Genomic DNA, 19882 nt, shown 5'->3' with positions numbered 1-19882 from the left:
TTTTCATTCCTCCACCTTCTCGCCTCCTAACCTCACCTGAACACCCCTCGCTCTGCTGTTTCTGGGCCAATCTTCAATCCCCTTCCCTTCCTGTTCCTTTCTTTCCCCCTCCCCTCCACTGGTACAATAGCACTTTCTGCCTGCAGTGGGATTTCATGTGGCGAAACTTGATGAGCCCCTTCTGGCATGGAATTCGAGTTTTCACTCTGGGAAAATGTTGTGTTGACTCCGCTCTGCCTTTCTCAGTCACTGCAGTAAGTATAATTTGTTCGGCATGGTGGGCGGCTCTCTATATGTGGGTGCTTCTTAGCTTTCCTTATGACTGCCGGTTTCTTTTCCAGTTTGCAGGATTCACTGCTAGTGCTCGTATGGATAGAGATTTGCCGCTAGTTCACCGATGGATAGGGAACTTGCAATTTAGAAATAAACACTAGCAGAATAAATTGTTGTTGTAGTGTATGAACAGCAGTATTTGTTTGCTCAAATTGGTATCACCTGGTCTACCCTATTTGTAACGTCATATTTCTGTTTTTTTATGTTAATTGTAAATGATATGCACAAGCACTTCATCTTAATATTATTGCACTTTCTATATGTTTATTTTATTTAATTTGATGTGATATAGTTTTATATGCAAATAAAACTTTACACATTAATTCAAGTGAAATCAACTAAAATGAACTTTCTCATAAATAAATGAATAAAATTGGACATAAGATAAATTAGAAAGAAAATTAAAATGATACAATCAAACTCCATTTCCAATTTGTTACATCCTATCTCGACACATATCATAACTGATGGGGAGATAAAGCCCCAAATTCAACCATAATTGGCCAAAATTAAGAAGCCATTCGATCAGCAACGTCAGAGTTCAGAATTCCCAATATGCCCATTGGTTTCAGAAATCATATTTACATTTCATTTCTAATCACTCTACAACTCTGGGTATTGCACCACAGCTATATAGTCCCATCCTCTTATACGCCGTTCATAAAGGCAAGTAGCTGGGCCGACCGATCTTGTAGTATATTCCAAACCATTGAGCGTCATCTCATTTGATTGCAATCGCACTCATCTGAAATCCTATTGTTCTGGTGACAGTTCATGGTCATATCTATTGCTTTCTTCACTTTGTTTGCAATCCTTCTATCGAGTAAGCCAGATGACAGGTCTGAGTTCATAATTTTGTCGCCGTCATTCCAAACTCTGAAAAGAGCCATCTGTAATCTTGGATTGAGAGTATTAACACATTGATGCCAAAACTCTGTCCATAATGTGATCCATGCTGTGTACGTATATACCATTCTCCAGCATGGGGTCTGGCATGGATTCACATGCTCATGAATATTCCCCGTCGTCAGGCTGGGAATCCTCGGTAAGAAAAAAATCAGTATCAGTTTCGTTTCTGATCTGTCTTTCCTAGTAGTAACCAATAACTGATCTCTGGATCATACTGCCCACAGCCAATGACTGCCCTCTCCCTAAACCCCGCCCCCGGCAGCCATCCTCCGATTTTTACCGCACGTTCAAGTGTTGGGAGTCCTCGTGCTATAGCTCTCGAGCTTTTGCTGCGTTTTCGTGCTTTTTCACCGAGAATTTCTAATTTTTCAGTTAAATTGAGCCTCAAGGTCCACCGTCTTTACATCCGATCAACGGGGACCCGTTTCGGAAGTTTCTACGCCTCTCAAGGGTGAAGATTTCGTCGAACAACGCTTTTGGAGGATTCCAGAAGTTTCTGAGGCCTACCCCGGACATGGCCCAGGAGAAAGGGAGCTCGACGCCTGGGAAGCTGTTCAGGGCCTGCCCTGGATGCCAGCTGCAGAACGTGTTCAAGGAAGACGAGCATTCCTTATGCCTATTGTCTTCACGAGGACAAAACGCATGTGGAGGAGGACTGCGTTTTGCGGGAACATGTTGGAGCGGACCATGAGGGACCGCCATCTTCGTCTCGCCAACTGGCTGGAGGGAAAGAGCCCGTCAGGTGAGAAGAAAAAGAAGAAATCCGAGCGGTCTTCTAAGTCCTGTGAGGGAGCCCCGGCGACGGGGGCCCAACAGAAGGCTAAGCACCGCAAGTCCGCGGCCACCAGAAGCGCCGAACGGTCAGGCTCCTCCGCTGCCAGGCAGGGCGCATCCTCCCCGGCGCCATCGACCACGAGCCAACGCTCTGGCTCGGGTAAGAGGAAATCCGAGAACCCGGCCAAGCTTCTGGAGAGGCCCGGGTCGATCTCGAAGATTTCGGCTGATGAGGAGCGAGGCAGGGAGCCCTCCCCCAAGGTGAAGGCCACAAGCACACAGTCGGTGACTAAGGCCTTGATTCACCCAGCCAAGGCCTCTATCGAGAAGGTCGCGGCAACCCTGGCGCAGCCTGCGGAGGTTACACCTGTGGTAGCGACCTCGGGGCCCAGAGTCTCCCTGCCACCTCGGAGGGAGGCATCTTTCAAGCCCATCGAAAGAACCCCCTTGAAGCCCCTGTGGAGATAGAAGGGGGAGCCAGCGGCCGTCGTGGATTCAGACACAGCCTCCGAGGAGGAACTTGTCGAAGTCCCTGAGAGCCACGACGCGGGCAGGGAGGAGGACCAGCCCGTCAAGAGGCATCCCGACAAGGGGGACGACGAAAGCGACAGCGGCGCCGACGGGACCCCAGACCAACCGTCGCGTCCGTCGCAGCCAATGCCGCAGGACAACTCGGCGGCCATTTTGATGGCAATTCAATCCTTATGCTCTGAAATAAGGACTAGAGACTAGATTGCCTTTACCCCTGACGGAGGGGCCACAGCCAGGCCCGACGGAGGAGCCAGGGACAGGCCCGTCGGGAAGTCCACCTCCCAAGAGGAGAAGAACACATCCTCCTACACCCTTCCAGCCCTCGAGGCCTGCTCAACCCTCCTTCCCGTCCACGGTCCGCGGGGATGGCACGGACACGGCCACGACTGGCACGGACGACGGCGGCGACGACGGGGTGGACCTCCCGTCGCCCCCCCCCGGGCTTCCCCGCCCGATGAGATTGGATCCTTCCATGTGATGATCTCCAGGGCATCCAAGCTTTTCCAGCTCTGCCCTGAAGAAAAGAAGGAGGGGTTCCTCTATAAACGTCGAGAGACCAAGAGGAAGACAGTCCTCGCAGTACCTCTACTGGATGACATCTGGGACGAGGGGCTCTTCCTCCTCAAGAACCTGTCCATGACTCTGGCAAAAAGGGACCGATACCAAAAGAAGTACTGGGTCCCCGACGTGGCCCCTCTATGCCTTAGAGCACAGCCAACCCCCGGATTCAGTCGTCTCGGCGGCTGCCAGGAAGAAGGCGGGGGGGCATCGACATCGACTTCACCGCCGGACGGAGAGGGAAAGAAGCTTGACGCGATGGGACGAGTCATCACGTCGGTGGCGACGACGATTAAGACGGCCAACGCCCTGGCTATCGTTGCCCGTTACGACAGGGAACTTTGGTATAAAACCGCTCCCTTGCTGGACTTCCTGGCGGACGACAAGAGGGCAGAAGCCCTGGAAATCTTGCAAGAAGGCGAGGTGGCGTCGGAACACGCCATAACGGTGGCGACGGACATCGCTGACACCGGTTTCTGCCAGTTGGGCAACAGTGTTTGCCTCAGACGGCACGGATGGCTTAAGGCGACGAATTTCCGCCAGGACGTACAAGCCAAAGTGTTGGGTATGCCCTTCGACGGGAACAACCTGTTTGGGAAGACAGTTGATGAGTCCCTGCAAGCCATCAAAATGGACACGGAGACAGCCCGGGCCCTGGGAGTTCTCCAGCAACGACGGCCGTCCTTTCGGAACACCGGAGGCAAGCAAGCAAGGGGCCTCCAAAGGTTCCGGCAGCGGCTCCCCTACCTACCGTCAAGCGGCCCGTTCCTCGTCGCAGGAGGCCTATAGAGGACGGGGCAAGTCTGGAGGTTCCTGCCGTTGTCGCCCGCCAGGGAGGTCAAGGCAGCAAGGCGGCCTCGAAACAGGACTGAGCCGACCGTGGCATCGGGCCCCCACTGAAGCACCCCTGTGCGAGGCCAGCTGGCGAAGTTCGTCAGCGTGTGGGAGTCCATCTCCACCGACCGTTGGGTGCTGGAAACCCTGGCCCAGGAGCATGCCCTGGAGTTTCTAAAGAAGTGCCCTCGCGTGCCACCCGTGGCCAGGAAGAAAAACCACGTACCCCAGCTGCTGCTGGAGGTAAGGGCGATGCTCAAGAAAGGTGCCATCGAACTCGTCCCAAAGAGACTTCGGGGCTACGGGGTCTACTCAAGATACTTTCTCGTAAAGAAGAAGACAGGAGGTTGGCGTCCCATCCTGGACCTGCGGCGACTGAACAAGTACATCAAGGCTCAGAAGCTCTGGATGGTCACCCTCCAGCACGTGCTGGGACAGCTGGAGGAGGACGATTTCCTGTCGTCGTTGGACCTGGAGGATGCCTACTTCCACATCCCCATTCTAAAAGGACACCGGAAGTTCCTCAGGTTCGTGGTCCAAGGACGGCACTACCAGTTCAAGGCCCTCATGTTCGGATTAAAGTCGGCACCCAGGGTATTCACCAAGTGCCTAGCACCGGTGGTGGCGTGGCTACCGCCTACAAGGGATCCACGTCTATCCCTACCTGGACAACTGGCTCATCCGAGCAAGGACAAGGGAGCTCGCCGTAGAACACACAGCGAAGACCGTCCAGCTACTCACGGACGTGGGGTTCTCCATCAACTTCCCCAAATCCCACCTGGTCCCTTCACAGGTCGCCCTGTTTCTGGGAGCCAAGCTCGACACAGTGGCACGGCTGGCCTCGCCATCCGACAAAAGCCATCCTGGGCAAGGTGCAACGCCTGCTAGCCATGGACGTAGCCAGGGTAAGATCCATCAAATCCCTTCTCGGGATGATGTCCTCCTGCATCTATCTGGTACGCCTGTGCAGACGTCGAATGCGTCCACTGCAAGAGTTCCTCGACGCACGCTGGATCCAGGCGACGGGCAGCTTCGAGGACAGGATACCACTCAACGAGACCTTCTGACGAGCGATCCGGTGGTGGGGCACCCGCACTCATCTGACGGAGGGTGCAGACTTTCAGACCCCAGCTCACCAGGTAACGGTGATGACGGATGCCTCCCTGGAAGGATGGGGAGCGCATACCAGAGATCTCCACGCGAGAGGCCTTTGGCTCCCGAAGGAAAAACAGCTTCATATCAACATTTTGGAGCTCCGCGCAGTGTTTTGGGCCCTCAGGTCCTTTCTTCCGTCCCTCAAGGGCAAGGTGGTGAGGATCTTCACCGACAACACCACCAAGATGTTCTACATCAGGAAGAAGGTTGGAACCAGATCCCCAGCCCTGTCCAAGGAAGCCCAGGATCTGTGGCGCTGGGCCGTCGACCAGGGGATGTTTCTGGTACCTTTTCATCTGGCAGGGATAAAGAACACCATCGCCGACTCACTCAGCTGGGAGCTGTGCTCATTCCACGAGTGGGAGCTACGCCAGGATCAAATGGATCGACTCTTCAGGCTTTGGGGCAGATCCCAGGTCGATCTCTTTGCGACGGCGACAAACTCCAAGTGCCAGAGGTTCGTCAGCAGGTTCCCCCAACCGAGGAGCATGGGCAATGCTTTCTCGTTCCCCTGGGACAACCTGTTCATCCATGCTTTCCCGCCGTTGCCACTGCTACTCCGGCTCGTCAACCAGCTCAAGAGTTCCCGGTACAGGATGATCCTCAGCGCACCGGCGTGGCCGAGACAGATCTGGTTCCCAGACCTTCTGGACTTATCGGCGTCCCCACCAGTCAAACTGCCCGTGGACGCGGATCTTCTCTCCAGAGAAGGAGGCGCCATTCTTCATCACGACCCGAAGTCGCTGAACTTGCAGGCCTGGCTCCTGCATCACTAGAGTTTGGAGGATACGATATACCGGCCGACTGCAGAGAGGTTCTTGCAAAGGCCAGGGCGTCCTCAACTCTCAAGTGTTACAGACACAAATGGAAGAGGTTCTCTGTCTGGTGCCGGGCACAGAAGATTAACCCTCTACGGATTACGGCCCCTCAAGTACTGCCGTACCTACTGTCGTTGGCCAAGGCTGGACTAGCTCACGCCTCCTTCAAGATACATCTGGCTGCCATCTCCAGATACACCAGGAAGGGTGTCCTTGTGGTCTCATCGCCTGGTGAAGGAATTTATGAAGGGACTATTCCGCTTGTTCCCGCCAGTGAAGGCCCCAGCCCCAGCGTGGGTGGTCAACGTGGTGCTGACTAGGCTCATTGGGGCCCCTTTCGAGCCTATGCATACGGCACTGTTGAAGTTCCTATCGTGGAAAACAGCTTTTCTTGTGGCCATCACCTCCGCACGGCGCGTGGGAGAGGTTCAGGCCCTATCTTGCAAGCCTCCATACTTGAATTTTCACGACACGAGGGTGGTGCTCAGGACGCATCCCTCCTTCATGCCCAAGGTGCAGTCGGACTTCCACCTGAACGAGCCCTTGGTGTTACCAGTTTTCTTCCCGTCGCCTTCGTCGCCGGCCGAGAGGACTTTGCACTCGCTGGATGTAGCTAGAGCGCTGAAGTTCTACGTGGACCGCACAAAGCGTTTTCGGAAGACGTCACAGCTTTTTGTGAACTTTGGACCTGTGAATCAAGGGAATGCTCTCTCGGAGGCTTCAATTTCCAGATGGCTCTCCGGCTGTATCATGCACTGTCACCGGTTGGCAAACCGACCGCTGCCCGGCCGTCCGAGAGCCCATTCGACCAGAGCGATCGCTGCTACCAAGGCGTTCTTGTCTGATGTGCCCCTGCTGGACATCTGCAGGGCTGCTACGAGGAGGTCGACGCACACCTTCACAAAATTCTACTGTGTCGATCAGGATTCCAGGGAGGAGTCCAGGGTCGGCCAAGCTGTGCTGTTCGCCTGAAGGGCCTGGTGAGGAGGTAAGAGTTGCTTAATGTTGAGTTTATGTATTGCTTAATGTTGAGCCTTTTGCCACCTCCCGTGGTTGTGCATGTGTGTACTGCTATGTAATCTTATATTCATTACCTGTAACAACAGTTACAGGTAAGTAACTTGTTCCTTCTCCAGCATGGGGTCCGGCATGGATTCACATGCGAACCCTCCCGCCTACCCCTCTGCGGCTCTTCACTTGGTCATACTGCCACTTTACGTGCTAGCAAATCTGAGGATGGCTGCCGGAGGCGGGGCTTAGGGAGAGGGCAGTCATTGGCTGTGGGCAGTATGACCCAGAGATCAGTGATTGGTTACTACTAGGAAAGACAGATCAGAAACGAAACTGATACTGATTTTTTTTCTTACCGAGGATTCCCAGCCTGACGACGGGGAATATTCATGAGCATGTGAATCCATGCCGGACCCATGCTGGAGAACAACAGTTACAGGTAAGTAACTTGTTCCTAATCTTTTATGTAACTAGTGGCCATGCTGGGGCAACCTGTAATGTGTTTCGCTGTTTCTGGCTCAGAATGATTCTCACACAACCTACAATATCTAACTTTGGTATTGACCTCTCCGGCCCCATAGCCTCTAGAGTAGATAGGTGGTTAATGCGTAAGAGCAAGAATCGCCTCGAGACCTCTTTTAAAAAAAAAATGAAAACAGAACATGTGACACAAACTCATATTCTTTTAGGCTCTCCAAATGTAAATAGTTGTTCTGCCAATCCCACAAATTTAAACGTTTATACAGATGATAGTTCATGTACTCAGTCATTACCCCAAGGCGGTGTCCAACATATTGTTTCAAACAGCCTATCCATCTCTGCTGCCAGCTTAGATTGCAACCTCTGTCCTCATTAAGGCATTTCAATAGTAGTTGCTAATGAACACTCCTATCAGAGAACACCCCAGTACATTGGCTGGGGTGTTCTCTGAAAGGAGTGTTCATTAGCAGCTCAGCTTTTGAGGTATGCAGTCATTGAAATCACTTTTAATCTAATCTCTGTGTTACCCAGCTAGGTTGCATGCAAGCTGTTCAGGTGTGACCGAAATATCTCAATTTTTGGCTGGGTCCTATGAGATTATTTAAGGTAAGGAAAGAGTTGTATCATCTGAAGATGGTAGAACCCTCATGTCGCTACCTGGTTAATTTGTTGGTCCAGTGAGAGCTCTGGATCAGCCACCGCTCCCAGACGTTTACTGAGTTGGCTTCCATGGAGCATCATCCTAATGTGAAGGTCCATATAGTGGTAAAATCTGCTTTACGAAAAAGCAAGTCAATGAGACCCGTGCCGGTGGTCTCTTAGGAAGGAATCAATTCAACATAGAGCATAGCCTCTAATGCTTATGGTGTCCAAGGTACTGGAAAGATCCAACAGCACCATAACTCCACCACTCCTTTGTCTCTGATCAGTTTTAACTCATCTAAAAGTGTTGTCATAACTGATTCTGTGCTCCTACCTGGCTGAAAGTTGACTTGCATTAAGCAGATGCTTCTCTTAAACAAAAGTCTAGGCTACCGTTGCTATAGTACCCTCTCCAGTAGTTTTCCCAGTTAGGGAAGGTTAGAAAAAAGAGATTGTTAGGGTCACCTGGATAGAGGCACAGCTTTTTAAGTCATGGGATGAGTAGTGCATTTTTAACTTAAGGGGTACCAAGCCATGGCACAAAAAGGCATTGATGAGGTTTATTCTAATTTGAACAACTTTAGGAAGATGTGGCCAAGGATTTGTAGGAACCGGATGGCAGAATAGATTTATTTCGGCATGGGGCCCCAAAGACAAACAGTGATTATATTCTGGTTCATGGTGGTAGCCATGATTGATACATCAAGGTTGTTCCAATCATCGTATTCTTGATAGCATCATATTTTGTAAGTATTTTATGTTCCAAAACTGAGGCCAGTTTGGTGCATAATGCTGTGCTAGGTTTGATCGTGGAATTAATTGGCATCAGGTTTTTAAAGCAGTGAATCAATTTAAATAGCACTTACTGCTTCTCCCATTGCTTTATCAATAGTACAAGGTAAAAGAAAAGAAGTATCTTGGTTCTGCATAAAGCAATGTGTCTGGAAAGGGCAACTTGATCTTCTACACAAGATATGCACTTTGCCTTCCAAAGGGCATTTTGTAGTCTTGTCATGAAGCGTTAGTGCAGATGAGGACTAGGTAGTGTATTTTAATTTATTCTATTTAATTGTTCTGCCAGAGGGTGAGAAACATACAGAGCTTCATCTTTAGAGCTGAAAAATTTGTCCAACACCCCAAATATTGATGAATGTGTCTACATAGTCCAGAATCGACTAATTCTGAAGATGAGGGGATGGGAAGCTAAACCCACACTATCAATGACATCACATCAAAAGATGTGTTTGCATCTGACTTGTGGTTCAATAAAGCATTGATTTGAATCTTTTTTTTTTATTTTTATTTTTTTTTAAAGAACGTGTTTTGATCAGATTGATATGCCCCTCAGCTAAGCTTAGCAGGTTTGGCCCATAGCGTGTTATGTATAATGGCTCACTATCTGCAATATTCCTAATAAAATAAGATTTTTATGTGGTGTATACCAGTCCTTCTTGATTTCCGAATGCTTGATTGAATGTGTTAATAATCAGTACTATTACCCACATTTGTTCTGCTCCATTTGTGGCCTTGTAAGGGGGATGGGAAGAGTCGGCCTGACGTAGTTATAATTCCTTGTCGTTGTGACCCTCCTAATCAAAAACCTAGTCCATGGCAGCTAATATGACGTTGATCTGTACAGTGTAACCAAAAGTGGCGGCAGTAGCTTTTATAGTCACTTCAAAGATGTTTGCACAACCGACCCGAGATTGCTGACATTGACTGGCAGGCAATTGTCAGTTGTGGTAGAGTATTTCTTTGGCAACTCTTGTCAATGTTTTCAGTCTTATGGTTTTATTGAAGGCATAGTGTACTATGGTGTGGACACAAACCTGTCTGCAATCCTTGCGGGTCATGATCTTGTGGTTGGAGTCAATTAAGGAACACTCTATTACCTACATGCTACTAAGGTGTATATTGTGATTGGGTTATGGGTAAGAGCGTATGGGTGGGGGACTAGGGGCCACTCTCTACAATGGGTAGGCGGCATATCATGCAACAAACAAGCCATGTCTACCCATAGGTGATGTGGGTAGATCTCTGTCCCTGACTCCCCATTATGCCTTGAGCAGTGTATACACACTGGTGCTCCTTTCTGTGACCCAGTTCCTATTTGCTTCTGTCCTGACCAAGTGGTTCTCAAGACTACAAAGGCCACGATATACCTAAGCCGAACGAGCAAGACCTGTCCTAGAAGAGGACAAAACCAGTAGCTCAAATAGAAGTGGATTAGGCGTCCCCATTGAGCAGCTGAATGGGAGACCCAACAGCTATCCCACAGACCACAGCTTAGCTACAAGGAAACAGGGCAGCTCCGGCACAGCAGGGACTAGCAAGAGACAGCCCAAGAATCGGGGAGACCTAGGATCATTCCTCTAAACTTGTTGGCCCACTGACTTAACAAATGAAGGGGTAATGCAGAGAACAAACAACCACAGAGACTGCATGACAAAGATGTAGGCTAAAAAGATAACCAGTGTTAAAGGTGCTTATCAAAACATTCAGGGGGAAGTCCTGGCTCACAACGGAATAGCTCAAACAGAGACTAGCCTAGGCATTCATCTGACTGTGGTAACCAATGGGAGCAAAGTGAAACTTCTAGGCAGCCAGGGAAGTGCTGTAAAAAAGAGAAGTCTGTTAGTGAAAGGTGTTTGGGTGACAGTGAGCCAAATTCCATGTCTTTGGGGGGGAGGGTGAAGGTTTGGTAAGAAAAATGGAAACTCATTGGATTGTTCTTGTGTACCGTTGAATGCATTGTCACACTATATGAATGTTGTGCTCAAAGGAAGGTCTCAAAGTCTAAGAGGCTGCTAGAGCAGGTAGTAGGTGGGCGGGATATCATACGTTTCTCATTCTCATAAGGAAGCCGCGAGGCTGTTTTTTAGCCCAGCATGTGCAGGTGAAGGTTTGTTTTCTCCATGTATCCTGGGGCGGGGAAATTGGGATCATGGATTTTGGAAGCTTTCATGGTTGGTGCTCGGAGAGGACATTTTAAGGGTATTCTAAAGGTTCCCAGTTGATCAATTGATACTGTATTTAATTTGATCTTAAACCAATTCAGCAAGATTGGTTACCACTGGGTAGGCTTTAAATTAGCATACTGCTCTTCTTGAGTCAGTCTTGCCTTTAAATGGAGATGGACTATTTTGATTCTATTGCAGACACGAAGCAAGCATTATCCCTACCTGGTAGCATAATTTAGATGTACCAACGTTTCATTATATGGACACTGCCCTCTGAAGTACCTTTAATGTGTTTTTCGTTACTTCCTGGTGATGGGGGTCTAAAAACCTAGAGCAAAAGTTTCAAAATGCCAAAACCCCCTGTGATGAGGAGCTTGTACAAACAAGCTTAACGATCTCCATAAGTGCAAGTTTACCACTTCATGGGAATGCACTGGTACCTTTGTTGCAGGCACCTAACACCACCATGATCTAATCAGACTCCTATTATATAGGCAGTATTAGAAATAGCAACCACAGTTACTAGGCTAATGTTATCACTAAAAACATTCATATGACAAACATGCAATGAAGCTATTATGTAATGGATATAAGGCATAACGATGTAAATGTAAAACTATGACCAGCAAGTATACATTCTGCCTTGGCGTTCCAAGCGACAACAGGCAACTAGAGCAATGCTCTTTTCTATTCGATATTACTCCAAAACCAAAGATGAAGTATTAGCTTCATTGTTGATAGTTCACATACTACAATTACTTATATACTTAGATTTCTTTTATTACTGTCTCAAAGAACAGTGTCCCTATATTCTGTTGTGGTGTGCAAAAGTGGCATATAAACTGGAATGGACACAACCATTGATATAAATGTCACATTTTACTATCTCTGTGGAAAATGGTATCTATGAGAAGCCCCCACCAATTTGTTACCTCACGATTGAAAAAGATAACCCAGCCCATTGTAAGATTTGTATATTCATAAGTACTCACAATGCGCCAAAGATGGAGAAGAGTGTAAGTGCTATATGATTAGAACTACATGATTGAACACAGATTGGTATAACCATTGTCTAATGACAGAGGTTGGATGAAGACATTTAGGTACCCAAGATACTTGATAGATTTCACAACTTTACGAACGATTAGGACAAACATGCTCAGTGACTGAGCTTTTTAGCTGATCATTTTGCATCTTTTGATGGATGCATACTCTAACCTATCAGCTGGGTCTTGAACTTGGATAACATTTTCACAAGGGCAACCAGTCGTGTTTTTGTTTTGAAGAGCTGTATTAACATTGTAATTAATTAACTGGTGTAAGCTAATAAACCTTGTTTGTTTTTTGAAGTTCACAACTGGACTATGGATGAGACTTTGCAGTGGCTTCATGAATTTGTGGAACTCCCCCAATACGACACATCGTTTAGAGAAAATAATGTCAAAGGAACAACTCTCCCCAGGTGAGTTTCTTTGTAAATGTAAAACATATTAAGCAATTTTCTTGGCATACATAGATCCATCTTCCTTGCTTCAATTTAGGAGTAGGACCCCAGGGATATAGCTCATTTATGAAAGTCCTCAATGGTGAAAAATGGTTTTGTGAGTAATTCTACTTATTTGTAGGAGGTACATGAACATTTCTTTGACTGGATTATTCAATTTGAAAACAGTTCTACTCCAGCCTATCATGCATGATAGCTTTCAGGATCACTTCACTAATGTCAGGAGTGCATGTATCAGCAATGATGTATGTATCTTGAATTGATGCACCAGCCGGAGAATGCAGCAATTAACGCTATTATTAGCAGGGCGCTTTCAAACCAGGGTGCTAATAGCGTTAGTGCCGGTGATTCAAGCTCTGTTCCTATTCTCTTGATTGGCTGGTAGCACTCCTCTTGGTACTAATTAACATACAAGGGCCATTGTGTGTGTTTAGGATACGATTTTTGTAACATCTATTTAATGGTTTTCAAGACATGAAATACAACCATAAATGAAAACTGAACCCCCCTTCGCCCCCCACTCACAATCCCGTCAAGGTCATTAGTCGGATCACGCACGCAAGGCAAGAATTTCCTATAATCACAGTTCAAACCAACTCCCAATAGTTTCAGCCTTTGGGGCCACCACTGGATTCTGTAATCCTCCTTAAAGTCAAGGAACTCCTTCCAATCCATGTTGAATCTAGGAGTCTCATTAATCATTGCATATGATGCTCATTTCAGAGCGACAAATTCCAAGCCCTTCCTGAGTCAGTTTTGAAGGGATGGCATTTCAGATCCCTTCCAGCATTGGGCAATAAGCAGCATAGCAGAGAGAGTCAGAATTATGCTGGCTTTCCCAGGGACACTCAACCCAACTGTTGGCACCCTTGTTTCCTCCCCGAATACCTGGGCTAGGCCTCCTGTACCTCCTTCCAGAAGGACTCAAGTTTGGGACAGATCCACCAAATGTGGGACCAAGAACCCACTCCCCCACACACTCTCCAGTAGACCTCCGATGCTCCAGGGTAAATCCTGTGGAGTTTACGGGGAGTGTAGTGCCAACGGAATAACATTTTATACCATATCTCCTGCAGTTGCGGGGAATTGACTGTCTTGGGAATTAGTCTCCAAAGCTTGTGCCACCCATCCTTGGGTATCTCCCTCCTGAAGGTGCCCTCCCGTTGCTCCATATATGACCAAGATTCTCAGGGGACTGACTCATTCAACGTCCTATATAGGCCTAAGATGAGTCCCCTGGTACCATGTTGTGTTGTAAGGAATTCTTTGAAAAAGGTTAGTGTCTATTTTGGAAATACTGCAACCGTTCCTTTTCGTCTACCCTGAAATCCTATTTGCAATCCATAAATGATTTAATTTCAGACCCCTGAACCATATCTCTAATCCTATGGCACCCCCCGAACGCCATTTATGGAAAGCCCCTGGATCGGTTCCCAGAGAAAATACTGGGTTGTTAAAAATGGGCATCAAGGTGGAGGGGAAGGAGGTAATGTCATATTTCCTGGAGAGTCTGTCCCACGTGTCTGCTATGAGTTTCGTTATTGCACTGAGGTACATATGCTGTGGCCTATCTGATCTCCACGTTCTCTCTTAATTTTCAGTGTTATGCTGATGGCACACAGCTCTCTTTCAAGCTACCCTTCTCTACCTCCTTTCTCCTCTCTCATTCCGGACTGCCTGTCCACTACCCAGGTATTGTGAACCACTAATGATCTCTGCCTTAATGCAAGTAAGATAGAGTTCCTTCTCATTGGGACCCCTGTTTCCTCCTTCCCGCCCACTCTGACCACCCTCTTTGGGCCCCCTCTCCAGACGCTCATGTGAAGCAAAGAACCTTGGTGTCTTAATTCCGACTCCTCTTTCTCCTTCTCCCTTCACATTTTGGACTTCGCCAAGAAGTTCACTTTCATCTACACCTCCTCAGAGGCATTCTCCCTTTCCTCACCTTCCCCCAAAAACTCAATGTCTCCAGAGCTCAGGTTCTCTCCACGCTGGACTATTGCAACAGCCCCTTCCTCAATCTTCCTAACTCTTACCTTTGCCCCCTTCAACTAATCCATTATAGTGCTGCAAGACTTATCCTTGGCCTCAAGCCCAGGGACCACATCTCTTCAGCCCTTAAATCTCTCTACTGGATCCATGTTACTGCGAGAATCAAATTCAAGACCCTCGACATAATCCACAGGGCTTACTGGAGCCTGGGACCATGTTATATCCAACTCTCTCCCTAAATCCATCCCCAATAGAGCCCTCTTCTAGCTCTGTCTGCAAATCAGGTGTTTCTCGAGGCAGAGAGTGGGGGGGGGTAGATCTCTTTCCTACGCAGGTGCCTCCATCTTGAATGGCCTCCCTGCCGCTCTCAGACTTGAGCCGGATCTTCTTAAATCCAGAAGCTCCTCAAGACTTTCCTTTTCTCCCTCCCTCTCCCCTGCTAATCTCCCCTCAGTCTGAGACTGATGCCCTGGTTCGTTCAGAGTCATACAGAGTACCAGGCCCTACCCAGTCTAACTCTGCACTTGGTCCTCATTGACCACGCCCCCTTCTTGCACTTTGCTCTCTTTGCCCCCCTGCCTTTTTTTGGCTGGTTGGCTTCAGCCCTTGGAGCCATTCCAGCCTCTTAGCATGCACTTATTTGTAGACTCCCTCACTATCTGCCTCCCCCTGGCCCTGTCCACCTGGCCTCCCGAGCACTCTTTTCTCATGGGCCCTCCCATCCATCCTGCACTCCCCTATAGCCCCACCCCCTTCATGCAGTTCTTGTTACTGCGCTCGCATGATCTGAATGTTGTAAGGCCCATTAGGATTGCTAATACTCCCTACCTTCCCACCCCCCCCCCCCCTGTCTTGCTGCGCCTCGCAAAACACTTGTGTATAGGCACATTACAAATGAAAATAAATACAAATATACGCTGAAGCAACTCCCCCACCTTCAGGTCATGTTTCACCACAGCCCTGTCCATACCCACCCACAGCTTCCCCTCTTCCCCGATAATCCATTCCCTCATTTTTCAGATCTGTGCCGCCTCGCAGTACAGTTGGATATTTGGGAATCCCATTCCTCATTCCCCCTCTCAGGGATGTTAGTTGAGAATGGTTGATTCTGGGTTTCTTGCCAGCCCAAACAAAATGACTCACAACTTTGCAGAGTTCTTTGGAAAATCTCTGCGGGTCCGATACCGGTAAGCCAGAGAAGAATAAGCATTTAACCGCGGCTAGCCTGCTTACCCAGGAGACCTTAAGTGCGTTCCATGTACAGAGGTCGTTCCTGACTGACGCCAACATCGGAGGAAAGTTGGCCACATACCAATACGCTATCGTCGGGGTGATGAACACTGTTTAGGATACGATTTTGCAAAGCAGGTGGTGAGTGGTCTTACCAATAAAGTGTGAGTGGCAGAATAACTGAGGCAGTTAAGTGGTGCTGCTCTGCACAGCAATGTATTTAGCTTAGTTATGTGTGGTGGGACGAACAGTATGGTATGAGGTGAAATGTGAAGAGGTGGCGAAAGAAGAATTCTCACATGGACTTTTGGTGGTGTTCACAGCGATAGTTAACTCACTTCAGAAGTGAACGGGATCACCCAGACTAATGCTTGGCACAGGCAGGTCAAGTGATCAGCATCATACAGTGTGATCAGATGAGGGAGATAAAAATTGACGCCATCTGAAAATAGGATTAGTAGAACTCCATCGCACTTGACAATGATCACCAACCCACTATGGATGTGAATAGCATGGACCGCCTTTAAAATAATTCAGTCTAGCAAATCGCCAGCCATCCGTGCCCCGGCGCACTTGTAGGCTCAAAAAATTTCAAATAGTAAATAAGTGACAAGACTGCAAATCCCATTCCTCATTAGACCTCACCTGGCTCTGGGAGCTCCATAACCAACGTAGAAAAGGTACTTTATTAACTAAAGCCAACTTCTACACCATCAATAAATCAAATTACATCACCTTTGCCTGAACTGTTTGTTTGATCTACCCGTACTGCTATTCTAACTTTGCAACTTGTAAACTCTGCAACCAGCGCTTGATGCCCCTGGGATTAGTGCGCTCTATAAATGAAAAAATATATAAATACATCCATCAATTGCAACTAAGTTCTATTTTAAGCAGTGCACTGCTACATCAACGACTCCCACACAAATCAAAAAAATCGCTCCTATAGCATCCCTTGGAACAATAATTTAAAGACAAGTAGTTTTGCCATCTCCATCCGCATGTAGATCAATAAAATCCTTCACCAGTGCCAACCTACCTTTCTGACCTCAGAACTGTATGTCACGCAGCACCTGCCACTAACCAAGTGGTGGGTGATGCATCTACAATAGCAGCGCTCCTTGCCCCACTAACCCTCTTTTAGTTGGTTACAGTTGACATAGTTTCTTGCACAAGCCTAACCAAGTGCATTGGTTTGAGGAAACATTGATCAGTAAATTGTATTCCTTCCTCAGACAAGCAGAGATTTTTCAAGATGTGCATCTCACTATCCCTAACCCCCCTCCTTTCAATCATCAAAAACGTCAGCAAATATATTCCGTTGGAGATATGAGGTGTGGTCTTACAAAACCCACTGTCAAGACTGGGCCACTGGAGCACCAATTGGCACCCATTGTAGAATATTTGGGACTTATTCATTGCCATAATCCTCTTTGGACAATGCATATTCATATTCTTGCATTTTGGTTTTCGTTTGCAAGACTTTGGTATTTCCTTATTTAATTTCACAAACTACATATCCCATAATGCACTCTGTGGCAGTTCTCATTCCGTGGCTATTCCCATGCAGCAGTCCTAGAACCAAAATCCCCATAAGCCTTTGAGATCCGTGCTGCTTTCACTTTCCCTGTACCGAAAGGGAGGAGGCAGATTACCTGCTAACTATTATAATTGTTCTTTTATAACACGCCGTACTTACATGCTCAGCCCACCATAGAATCAAAGTCCATTCCAAGCTTGTTGGCTGCAGGGAGCCATGTTTAAATAAGGTTCCGCAAGGGGAGATGCCCTGATTTCCGTTGGACCAGGATAGTAGCCTTTTAAAGCGAGAGATTTTTATTTGCTTTTTTAGTCATATGGCAAAACAGCATCCAGTAACTTATTATTATATGGCATGACAGTAACAGACATTGTTCCTACAAAATGTCCTTTTCCCACTCTCCCCTCCCTTGGTTATCCAGTGCTCCCTACTTTTCTTTTCTCTACCGCTCTCTGCTTTTCATCAACACCCTTTTCCTCATGATCCCTTCCCTGATCCCCCCGCACCCTATCATTCTCATCCCTCCCACATCCTTTCATACTTTCACTGACATCCCCTATTCCTGTACACCATTTGATCCTACCTCTTGATGGTATCCATGGCGGATCTTCACCTGGCTAGGCTCGGGAGAGGAGGAGAGGAGTCTGCTTTCATGCAGTGCATAGCTATGCCCTTTTTGCTATAATGAAAGAATGAAAGGTATATTTAGAAATGTTTGTGATACCTATGTCATCCAAATCCCTGGTCACATGCATCTAAGCTGAGTTCTTTTTGGCTTCTCTAGGACCCCCGCCAATTCTTTGACCACTATTTTCCCAGAACCTCTGTATTTTTGGGGTGCCCCATACCATATGGAGAAAATGAACCTTCATCTGTACTTCATTTGGGGCAGATGCCATTCCCCCCCTTCCAATTGTTTTCAGCTATTCCCGTGGATTAATAGATCTGTACAGATAATTCAATTGTATCATTTTCAATGTTGCTGCCATAGCCAACTATCTGGGGTGTGTTTAGGGCACCCCTCCATTCTTCATTATCCATTTCCCCTCAATCTCTTTCCCTCCTATGCTTTAAACTCATCCAGCTTTCTGGGGGATTGGCAAGGTGATGCCTTATCGAGGGTTGATACTAGTTTGGAATCGATCTGCCCATCTAATACTTCTCTCCAGTGGGGAAGCTTGTGGGAGTTCTTCCCTCCCCCTGGTGTGTGGCCCCCAGTGCATGTATTATTTGTAAGGATTTATAGTGGTCCCTATATTATTCCCCCAGGTGCTGGCATAATTCTATATTCTGGGTCTGTTTCCCGTCCCCCACTGTTGTGATGCCTTTATTTCCCCATTCCCTCACCCAATCCAAGTGGTGTATTCCCTTGATCTTGGCATTTGCCCAAAGTGGTGATGTACGCGTCAGTCGCTTGTCCCATCTTAAGAATATTCCGTGCCCGGTACCTTTGTAACCTTAGGGATCACCAGTTGAGTTACCCCTTGGTGCAGGAGTTTTTCCCACCAGTCCCTCCCCCCCCCCCCTAGTAGCTGTAGTTCTGTGTCAACTACCGAGTGTTTGCCTTTAAGGTATTTCCAATTGTTCACTATGGCAAGTTAGGAAGCCCAATGAGGCCACTGCCCTCTCCAAATCCACAACAGCATTGGCTGTACTCAATGTATCATGATTCAAACACACTCCCAAGGCTGCATCTTAGACTGGCTTCTGGACCATGAGAGAGTAACATCACTGTTGTCTCTAATCTTCTGTGCCGTTAGTCAGATCACCACACCATCACCTTCACCATCCCCCACAAATGCAGGCAATCAGGTGCCGAAACAGGCATCGCCCCCACGCCCCCATTCACCATTGCTGTCTGTAGTTCCCGTAACCTGACCAGTGCATGTATCCTCTGTTTACTCTGCCATTCCATTCCCCCTCTCTAGAACACCTCTGTCCCGGTTGACCATTACATTTCTATGCTAGATAAAGCAGTTGACTCCTTGGCCGTTCTAAAAATCCGGAAAGCAAAAAACTCACTACACACAACACGTGGTTCGCCCCTGATGTCCGGGCCATACGAGTCAATTAAAGGGCAGCTGAAGTTTCCTGGCATAAAGACCCTACCACAGCAAACAAAGGCCACCTCTCCAAAATCTCTTTGCACTACAGACATTCGATTCATGCCACCAAAGCTGCCTCATATACCAAATGAATCAACACATCCTCCTGCTCTTCTGAACTGTTCACCATTCTCTGTGAATTAGAGACCCCCATTTTGATGCTGGAAATGCATTGGAGGAGACAGGGCCTCCGTATTCCTGTCCTTTACTGCTTTTTATCCTGTTCTGTCGTGTTTTCCGCACAGGAGTTCATGTGGGACACCTGGCGGTGCAGCTCTCTTTTGGTTTGGTGTACAGACCCATGGGATACCCTTATGGCACCCATGGGTGGGGGTACAACCCTGTGTATGTTTCTGGGCACCTGTGTGTGGCCCACAGAGCAGGATATGGGCTGGTGGTAGCTCCATGCTGAATTTGACAGATGCCCTGAGTATCCTCCATTTTGGGATCCCCATGCCCTGCCATTGGAATCAGTTGATTCCTGATAGGAAACAAGATGGCCCCTG

General features: G+C 47.8%; 1 protein-coding gene across 1 annotated transcript in view; it reads left to right on the top strand.

Annotated features, from left to right (window-relative positions):
- The window catches only part of STIM2 (stromal interaction molecule 2), a 904595-nt gene that overhangs the window by 641666 nt on the left and 243047 nt on the right, over nucleotides 1-19882 (top strand). The window contains exon 4 of the mRNA XM_069631845.1: nucleotides 12356-12467. Within this exon, the coding sequence (XP_069487946.1) occupies nucleotides 12356-12467 (112 nt within the window). The remainder of the gene's footprint in view (nucleotides 1-12355; nucleotides 12468-19882) is intronic.

The sequence above is a fragment of the Ambystoma mexicanum genome, chromosome 6q, assembly GCF_040938575.1.
Source record: "Ambystoma mexicanum isolate Mex_15411 chromosome 6q, UKY_AmexF1_1, whole genome shotgun sequence".
NCBI lineage: Eukaryota > Metazoa > Chordata > Amphibia > Caudata > Ambystomatidae > Ambystoma > Ambystoma mexicanum.
This window is presented reverse-complemented; position numbering and strand designations above follow the sequence as displayed.